This window comes from Lissotriton vulgaris, chromosome 1_1 (assembly GCF_964263255.1).
Source record: "Lissotriton vulgaris chromosome 1_1, aLisVul1.2, whole genome shotgun sequence".
Taxonomy (NCBI): domain Eukaryota; kingdom Metazoa; phylum Chordata; class Amphibia; order Caudata; family Salamandridae; genus Lissotriton; species Lissotriton vulgaris.
This window is the reverse complement of record NC_141685.1, coordinates 216,927,816-216,938,263: the sequence shown is the minus strand read 5'-3', so window position 1 is coordinate 216,938,263 and position 10,448 is coordinate 216,927,816. Positions and strand designations below refer to the sequence as shown.

Here is a 10,448-nt window from a genome sequence, read left to right as displayed (position 1 = left end):
CAGGCTCAAACAGTGTTTTGGGGCAATCGCGCTATGAGCAACAGATGAGGTGCGGCGCTACAGTGACGCGCTATGAAACCTGACAGCAATGAGTGATACAATGATAATAATGCAGCGCGCTACGATACCATGCGCTGGTAGCAGGGTCAAGCGCTTCTGGAGGTGCAGGACTGGAGAGAGGCTCAAGCGCTTCAGGGTAGGCACTCTGAGCAGAGGTAGGAAGCGAGGGAGCAACCGTATAGGCAGAAGTCCAGACGGTCACAGCGGAAGGTGAGGCGAGGTGGGCTATATGTTCGTGGGTGGGAGGGGCGGCTGGGAGGCGGGCCAAGGGAGACGATAGCGCAAGATGGTGGTCGGGGTAGAAAACGAAACTGAGGCTGTGTAAATAAACAACAGCAATGGCGATTACACAGATTACAGGCACAAAAGCAGGCTCAAACAGTGTTTTGGGGCAATCGCGCTATGAGCAACAGATGAGGTGCGGCGCTACAGTGACGCGCTATGAAACCTGACAGCAATGAGTGATACAATGATAATAATGCAGCGCGCTACGATACCATGCGCTGGTAGCAGGGTCAAGCGCTTCTGGAGGTGCAGGACTGGAGAGAGGCTCAAGCGCTTCAGGGTAGGCACTCTGAGAAAGTTTAGGTTTCCAATGGTATCATGATAAGAAGGGTTCCTGCATCGGTGGTATGCAGCACTTAGGGGGGGTGGCCCAGCCAAGCCTCTTCTGGCCTTGGAGAGCCGTAGAGGGCCCGCCCTTTGCCCGGGCTTCGTCTGGCACTCCCACGCGCTCCCGCGACGCGGGTGTGGAGCCTTGTTTATAAGCGCCGCCTGGCGCGCTGGTTCACTGTCACCCTTCCGGTCCCGGTGCAAGGGCAGCTGGGTGTTGAAGTTCGGCGCCCTCTCGCTCTCCCTCACTCGGCGGCTGCTGTTGGTCTGCAGCGGCGTAGGGGGAGCGGTGAGCACACGCAGGCCCGGGGTCGAGGAGGCAGGTACTATCGGGCAATACGGAATCTGGTAAGAGGCTATGGGCAAAATGCGCTGGGTTTAATCCATCATCATTCTTTAGCTCACTCCACCACCCCAGTTCAGACATGGCCATATGCTAATCAGTCTGACCCTGTGCTTCATGGGAACAGTCCACCCTGAACTGCCAAGCCATTTCTTCCCTGGACCGGAAACAAGCATCCTGGGACCGGTTTCTGGCTAATCAGCTGTCATCAGCCAGGATAGCTTGACTCCAGTGGCTTAGTGAGCAGGGGACCCACGTCTGGACATACCCTGCCAACTTATGGCGAACAAAGCGGTACAAAAGGGGTGGTGATGGACGGCGCATCTGAACCAATCAAACACTCACCCCCAGTCAACAGATCTGGGTTTAATACATCAACGTTCTTTAGCCCACTCTGCCACCCCAGTTCAGACATGGCCATATGCAAATCAGTCTGACCCTGTGCCTCATGAGAACAGTCCAGCCTGAACTGGGGTGGCGGAGTGAGCTAAAGAATGATGATGGATTAAACCCAGATCAGTTGACTGGGGTGAGTTCTTGCCATGTTCAACACTCCATCCATCATCCCCTTTGGTTTTGCATCGTAGTGATTCAGCCAGCCCAAGCTCACCTATTCACATCGTCATGGTTGAAGCTCTAAAACTATCACTAGTTGAGTATCTTAACACCCACCTTTTCTGAAGCTGAGGCTTAAGCAAAAAGGTCCATGCAGGTTTTCCGGAGAGACTGTTGCAATAGGCACTGGGAGGCCTGGTTGGGTAGCTATGTGCTATATAAAAACAACAGTTGGTAGCATGTGTTATTTGTCGCCCTGAATTCCCGTCACAATATGATTATCAGTATACAGTAAGGTAAGGTGTAGTGGCACCAGGAACCAGATACTGAGGTGGCTACTGAACCCTGGTCATTGCTGTATTTTATAATTCAAGCAGTAGCTAGGGGTCCATTTCTTTCCTTGCACTAGGGCCCATGACACGTTGACTATGCTACTGGGTACTGGTGATTGACAGGCACCCTGCACTGTCGGCCAGTTCTCAAACACAATATCATTTATAAATCTTTATTTGGATAAAATATACATAAAAGACTCACACAGATGAAATTTTCAAATATCTTAATAAAACATTCATATTTAAAAATAGATGGCTAAAATACATACAAAATGGTCTCAGGACATAAACAGATTAAGTATAGAAAACACCAGACATAAAGCTAGGAATCAAATCAATAGCCAATGAGTGTAAAAATGATATCAGAAGCATCAGATAGGGGATAATTATTCAACATATATTAGCGCTGTTAAGCGTATAAAATCCTAGGCTACTCATTTTCATATCTTAAAACATCCAGGTATAGGAGCGGTTGTCTTCTTTGGATGGCAAAAGAAACCCAGACAGAGACTCTATAGCATAAATTCACATTATCAAGGTTAACAAAATAAAATTAAAAGCATCTTTATGATAAATTATTTTTTTCTTTTAAAAACAGTGGCTGCAATATTTGTTTCTTCAGATCCCTATAAAAATTACAAAACAGATAAAATGCATTGTGGACTAGTTGGACTTGCATCGCATGGGCATTTGGCTATCTTTTGGGATCAAAAAAAACATATCCATCAACCAAAAAGTAGTGTGCCTATTCGTAGTCTTGTTATATAGAATCTGTTGGATGTTTGTTACTAGGGTGAGATAGTTCAGGGCACTTGCTTGTAAGGGACCGGAGAGGTACATTTACACAGTTGACTTAAAACACTCTCTATTTTCCTTAACACCATCCTTTTCCCAATCAGAATCGTTATAAAACATGTTTTACAAAATTGGAACACTCCACTTTTTTTCGGGAGTTTTATATAGCGAAAACTTGACCCGTTATCGGGTATCAGAATGCTTTACATAGCACCATTTGCTTTACATGACGATACATCCATTTATTTTTAGGTATGCGGATATTAAGTGATTTGCCCAGAATCACAGGATGTTCAGCGTCATTGCCGAGACTCAAACCTTATTCCCCCGATTCCAGGTCGATCGCCCTAGCCGTTAGGCCAACACCTCTCCCCAAATGGATCCATCCTCTAAATAGGGACCAATAATTCCTTGTGAGCTATATAAGAGGAGGTTTAACAGGGCACTGCTAATAATCTGCATAGGAAAGGGTTTTACTTGGACTGCAACAATTTACAGTTTGTCAGGCTCCTTAATTGACACTAGTAATACATTTACTTCTGTATATGCTCAACAGCTCTCTAATGGTCTTGTTCGCAATCAGTTTTAGATGCAAACCTAAAAAGGACTTCTGAGGAGCTAATACATTTCTGATTTACTGCTTCCACATGTGTCCCCCATTTGCTACGGCTAGAAAAATTCACACCTAGATATGTAAACTTTCCTGTTGCAGTAAGGGCCACTCCCTTGATCTGATGGGTTTTCTTTTTGTGGATTCCCTTTCTTACACATCATGGTAAAAATGTTCTTTTAATTGATTTTCATGTCCTTGTCCTCCATATACGTGGTGAAACCGTCGATCAAGAGCTGAAGGCCATTACCTGTTCTAGAGATCAAAATGGCGTCATCTGTATATAAGAGTACCGGTGTTCGACATTGACCGACTTTTGGGCCATCTGCATTGATTTTCTTCAAGAACTCATCTACGCCGTTAATATATAATGAAAATAAGAGGGCTTATAAAATGTGGTGTGACTTCTTCCCTTGATCCATAGCGTACCTTAGATCCTAGCTGTGTATATCACTGTAACAAAAAGGTCTCAATCTCAATGGGGGCGTCCATCTTTGCCAGTGACTGCCACAGCTTGGTTTGATTAACCAGATCAAACGCACTGTTCAGATTAGCAAAACATTGGTTGTGTGACCCTCTTTCACCAGGGTGTATTTACTGATGAGCGGATGAAGATTGATACAATGTTCCATAGTACCCACTTCCCTTATAAAACCATATTGGGCATCTCTTAGACTCTGACTGTCTACCACCCAAGATTCCAACCTCTCTAATAGAACTCTGCCTGTTAATTTGGCTGAGTAGTCCAGGAGGGATATTGGGTGATAACACCTTGCATCCCCCATGCCCCATTTGTAAAGATCGGGACTATGAAGCTTTCTGTCCAAGATAGGGGCAGATGTCCTCTGGCTGCCCTGTTGAACACCTGCATCACTATAGAGCCCCATAGGTTAAGGCATTTAAATCTGTCGATTGGGTCCCCATCAGGGCCGGGTGCCATCATAGCAGTGAATGTTTCCAAGGAGGTAGTCACCTTTTCTAATGTAATTGGTTTTAGATGTGATGGTCCTACATGGCATATTTCTCCAGGGATAACATCCAGGCCATGATTTTCTAGGTTAAAAAGTCCTTCATAGTGGTTCAACAAGTCAGAATCTTTAAAAAAAGGGCTGGTTGATTGTTTTCCAAAAAAGAGTCAAGTCCCTTATTTCAGCTGCCAGCTGCCAGTTGCCAATTTGTCCAAGTTTCCTCCTATAGATCCACCCTTCTTTTCCTTAAAGCATGCTTATAGGCAAATCCCAGGGTTAAACTCTTCTCCCTTTTTCTGGGGAGGGTCTATAGGGCTTGATTCAAGTTCCAATTTTCACTCAAGCAATCCCCATTAAACCACCTAATGGGTTTTGTATTGGGCCTCTTCCTGGTCGATCTCAGGTTACCCGCAAGAGCTGTTAATATTTTTCTGAAAGCCTCTTTATTTTGTTTGAGCAGAGAATTTGGGTTGGTGCAAGTGGAAAATTCTAGGGAGTAGTCTTTAATCAGTTTTTCTAGTAGGGCAATTCCATTGACATGTATTCACCTAAGGCTAATATCCAATGTGCCATGGATTTCTATATCTTCCGCAAGTTGTGGTCCCTTGGTCCACTGTGTTTTAATATTGAGTGGCATCTACAAGGGGAGATCATTACTAAAATGACTTTGGTCAATTTCACAGGAATCCACCAACCCCAGTCTGGCATCAGAGATCAGAATATGGCCAATGGTAGAATCAGAATAGCTTCCATGGAAAGTGGATATTAGTAAAGCTAGGCCCCCCTAGCTCATCCATGCACTGTATAAAAACAAATGAACTGTAAAAACAACTGAGTTGAATTGGATATATTTGTTTTGATAACAACCTGATTCCCATGGCAATAGAGCTCCACACCGGGATGTTGGCCAGATCTCAAGCACCAAATGGCAGCTGCTGGCCCTACCATCAGACTTCTGAAACAATTCTGGTCCACTGAACAGCAGCATTAAGCAGACAGGTGGTCAATAACTTAACATGGTATGAAACAGCATAACAGAACATGACACAGAAGAACATAATACTTCATACACCCAAGAATACCCCAGAAGTCTGCATTTCTGGATGTCAGCACTGAATCTTGATGATCTGTGAATGCATTTCATTATGAGAACATCATTACAATTCCGGAAACTGGATAACTACTCCACGGGGTTGAAGGCAAATGCTAATACCCTTTGAACACCACAGGTGTCAACAGAACATGCACAGAGACTAATGTTAATTTTCTCATGAAAAAAATGGTACAGGTGACCTTAGGATTGTGTCAGATTGAAAAGAATATCTTATTGTCATCACTGTTGGGCTGCATTTACCATACAGCAGAGATTCTAACCTTAAAGGCCATCTTAAGTGCTTCAGAATTACACATTTTAGAATGTTTTCAAGAGAAGAGTTTTAGGGAGTATGACCCAGTCCTGTTGAGGAATCAGTTGCCTACCTATTATCACACATTTAGGAGTCTATTGTGCATATCATTATAACTCATCAGTCGTTCAATCGGGCCACTGCCCAGAGGGTAAGGGATGGCCTCTGGTTGCCTCTATGTATTGTCCACCTGCCGCCTCCTCATTGCCACTTCCTCTCTGCAGGCGTGCTGTAGGAATATGGTGTCGGTGAGAACACTGCGGCTCCTTGTCCGTTGGGTATCGCAGAGAAGCCGGGCGCCATTTGCATTCCATGTTCCTTTGGTTCTCCAAAAGACCCAGACGTGTCCTGCGCCACCTGCATTCCAGGAGCTTGCGCCGAGTAGGCATTCTGCACTATAAAGTGGGGCTGAAAATGACTCTGTGTTATTCAAGTGTTCTGACTTGATGTACTATATGATCAACATACATTATCAGAAGCATCAAGATATCCTCATATGCATGGTCAGGACTCTCCAACACCACCATTAGTCAATCGACGCAATTATGACATCACCAACATATGCTCTTCATAAGGACAGAACCACCCATTATTGCAGTCCCAGCCCAAGCACACATGCTCAATCCACCACCAGCCACAGTAGGTCGAACCCAACGGTGGGTCTCATAATAAGTAGAATATTATGCATGGAAACCCTCCAATATTTGTATAAATTCATGGCTGTTGTCTTCCTTTATCTGGCCAGTTAATTCTTCAAATGTATCTATTAATGAGCTACTTACTTACTGATAATTGTTATCAGAGTTCTCGCTTTTATGAGAGACACCCATCTCCCTGTGAACCCCATTTGTTTCTTTTTCTTATAAATGCCTTTCTCTATGGACCTACACGGTCATTGACATCTCTGTTTCTCCCTATAGCAACCCAAGAAAATGTTAATGCCAAACAGACAGTGTGCATGGGACATGTGAGAGGCATATGGCAAGAAAAACCGCAACTAATAAAGGGATCAACACATGTCCAAGTGCCTGCTCTTCAGACAAGAGCAACTGGGGTTTCCTTAGCCTCTGCCCATCAGGAAGCAAACCCAAGTGCACCTAACTCAATCCCTTGAGGAGGGTGAACCTGACTCCATCTCTTGAGGAGGGTGAACCTGACTCAGTCAGCTGAGGAGGGTGAATCTGACTCAGTCATTTGAGGAGTATGAACCTGACTCAGTCATTTGAGGAGTATGAACCTGACTCAGTCATTTGAGGAGTATGAACCTGACTCAGTCAGTTGAGGAGTATCAATCTGACTTAGTCATTTGAGGCGTATGAACCTGACTAAGTCATTTGAGGAGTATGAACCTGACTCAGTCAGTTGACGCGTATGAACCTGACTCAGGAGGGTGAACCTGACTCAGTTGAGGAGGGTGAACCTGACTCAGTTGATGAGGGTGAACCTGACTCAGTCAGTTGAGTAGGGTGAACCTGACTCAGTCATTTGAGGAGGAAGAACCAGACTCAGCCAGTTGAAGAAGCGGAACCTGTGCCTAAAAGTGACACTGAGGATTACTCTTCGATGACGGTTTTACATTTTCATTCAGAAGTGGGAGGATCTATTAAAACCCTTTTGGCTGTTATATGTAATTGTAATTGTATTAATATAGCGCTTTCTACTCCTGACGAGGCGTTGAAGCTCTTTTCAGTGAATAGCACACCACTCGGAACCCAGAGGTGGATGAGTGGTGGATTAGTAGGGGGGAATATAAACTTGTTGTTGGGAGTGCTGGGAGCGGTAGACATGAGCCTGTTAGTTGGATGACTTAGATAGAGGATGTGTCGAGGAGGGAAGAATTTAGAAATAATTACTTGGGAGTTCACAGTAGTAAAAGAGATTTAGGATGAGTCAGAACGCCTGTTAGTTGAATGGTTAGAGGATGAAAGATTTTGGCAAGGGTTATTTGGGGGTTGATTTAGTAAAAGAGTTTTGGGACGAATCGGAGTGGAGGTAGAGAACATTTTGGAAGAGGAATAGGATGAGTCATATAGTGGTGAGCTGATGATTGGGGAGATTAGATTTTAAGTGCTTAAAAAATGAAAATATTATTGTTTGAAGTGCAGTATAGGAAATATGTTGTTACTATGGACCTGTTTGGAGTCACAGTGTGAGGACCAGTGCTTGATCAACTGGAACCTAACCTGGCTGTTGCAGAGGATTGGCTCTCTGCACCAAGGTATTACTTAGGGCTTCTTCAAATGTTAGCCCTGCGCTTGGGGTAGACCACCTCTTAAAAGAGATCCAAGCGTGCCGGGCCTGGATTTCTCAGCCTATAGTGCATCTGGTTCCATAGCAGAAGCTCTGGAGGCAGAGCTGAATGCCGGACAAAGGGCATTCTGAAACAAGCTCCCAAAAACAAAAAAAAGGCAAGATGTTAGTGTTACATTTGCGGGCACCCAGATTGCACCATTTTATGGTGAGTTTCAGCTGCTTCAGGGCTTCACCACTAAAGCCCCAAGACACCAGGTAGGCATCTCCCAAAGACTGACCACAGAGTGACCCAGAGGAGGTTAAAGAACAGAGAAAGTGACCGCGGTCAGCTAATGCTGTACTGTTTAGTAGTTTACCAGTGGGGTTACTGAGCAGCTCATCAGCAGCATAGGAAGGTGCTGCTGAGTGTCTCCTGTCCACTCACACTCCACCTACTACTCCTGCTGGAAGGGGACAGGCTGACCCTCACAGTTTATTACATGAAGTGAAACAGGAACCTCAGCCAGGTATAGCATGCACAGTTCATACTGGCTGGATGAAAATCACCATATACTGACTGGTGCTAATTTTGTAAAATGTATAAAGTTAATTTTGATTGAAAGTTATACCAGCTAATGGTATATGTGCCATGTTGCCACCATTTTGAAGTGGTTCATGCCGCCCGGGGCCTGCGAGTTGCCTTGTGGCAAACGGCTACGTCACCATGTTAAATCCCAGACCTGACGCTTTCAACCCTTTACACACTGCACCTGCTGCATCACTGATAACTGCGCCCCAGCCTCTGCTGTATCTGAAACCGTGTTCTTTTACAACAGAAACATATTGGTCTGTTGAATAAGTTGCTTGGACCCCCAATACTAGCTGAGGTTTGTTGAAGGTCACCAAAATTGGGGTTTGTTCGTTCTTCGTGGAAATCATTTGACAATTAATTATTCACAGAAAACAGTGGAAACAATATGACAAACTAATAAATATTTCTGCCAAACAGGTGGTCAATTACAAAAGCATTGGCAGGAACCATTGACACAGGATTTCTGGCTATGCATATTACTTTGTGCTACGGGGATGCGTCACCAGGATGCAGCACTTGAGCACAGAGTATTTTTTTTTCTTTACAAAAAGAAAATCCCCAAACCGGATTTTTTCGTTTAAAAAAAATATATATAATGCTCCCCTTGCCATGGGAGTCTTCTCCCGTGATGGGGAAAGCATAATGGCATAATCGAAAGCATAATCGAAGCCCACGTTATATGTCTTCACATCTATCATGGGCTTTGATTGGAATTCATAGAGCATATTACCAGCGGCGATAATGTAACGCCCTTTCTTGATAATATGCCCCATTGTTTTTACTGCTCCTTACCTTACAGTATGAAACAGAAAAAAATTACTACATGTCCGTCCATCTCTGATGAACCTTACTCCCCAGGGCTGTCGGAGACGTTTGGCCACAACGAAGACAGAGTAGTCTCCACAGGGTCAGACTGAAGATCCGCCCGCGCTTAAATTCGTCGGGCGAATGTTGGCTGCACGTATACTTCGGCACTGTTTGGGTGGAGTATGCATACCAGCAAAATATAAATTAACCTCAAAGTACTAAGAGGACTTTTAATGGGATCACACCGGCGGCTCCTATTATGGCCTCATTATGAGTGGCCTGTTAATGCTTCTAGTATCTTTGACCAGCCGGAGTTACCCATAACGTGGCTACAGTGTTTCTGGAGATTTGAGGGTACAAGGGGGTTACCAGTGGGATCCCAAAAGTCCCCTTGAAATGAAGAATTGCCAGGGTAGTCAGTAATTCCTCATTTTTTTTGGATTTTCACCCAGGAATTAATGAAAAGTGACTGAGGTGATTGGAATATGAGTTTGGCAGATGGGGTGGTCTAAAACATGATATTTGTCCGCTAAACTCTCGGGCCTCCTGTCCCACTGTAAGATGGGGGGACCACCAACTTTCCATCTGTGGTGCCTCCATTGGCTCCGTCAACAGAAAGCTTACTCCAAGGGCCTGACAGAGTGCTGTTCGACAGAGTAAAGGTATCACTCCATCTGTCTTATTAAGAGGGCAGTGGTCTAATGTCCTTTTTTAAAGTCCATCACCTCCATGAAAAACCTGGCAGATAGGAACAGATATTTTGAAAGAATGACCCAACACCCAGGGGAAAAAATGCCTGGTTGTGGGAGTCGTAAAGTATTTGTTTTTGAAAAACGAAACATTTAGTGGACGTCTGTCAAAACCATTTGTGGTCTTCCTCCAAACCTTTGGTACCTTCAAATCGACCACCATGACAAATCTTCCTCAGAAAGTCGGATATCACCGCTGGGCTGGCAGTGGTCTCTAAATATAGCACTTCTCTGTCTGTCAGGGTGGAGGATGTAATGTTTTCTACCATGCTGATGGAGATAGCTAAAACTACCAAACCCTAAATCAAGCCGAAGGCATTGTATACATTAGTAATATAGCAGTGAACAAGCATACACTTGTTCACTTCCACATTCAACCCACAC

The 10,448-nt window shown here is 44.5% G+C and overlaps 1 protein-coding gene across 3 annotated transcripts in view; it reads right to left on the bottom strand.

The window, feature by feature from the left end:
• Window positions 1–2,061: 2,061 nt before the first annotated feature.
• LOC147740925 (membrane-spanning 4-domains subfamily A member 4A-like) overlaps window positions 2,062–10,448 on the bottom strand; it is a 251,533-nt gene continuing 243,146 nt past the window's right edge. For all 3 annotated transcript variants that reach the window (XM_086952218.1, XM_086952219.1, XM_086952220.1), the window contains exon 7: window positions 2,062–6,092. In XM_086952218.1, the coding sequence (XP_086808344.1) occupies window positions 5,886–6,092 (207 nt within the window). In that variant the 3' untranslated portion in view covers window positions 2,062–5,885. The remainder of the gene's footprint in view (window positions 6,093–10,448) is intronic.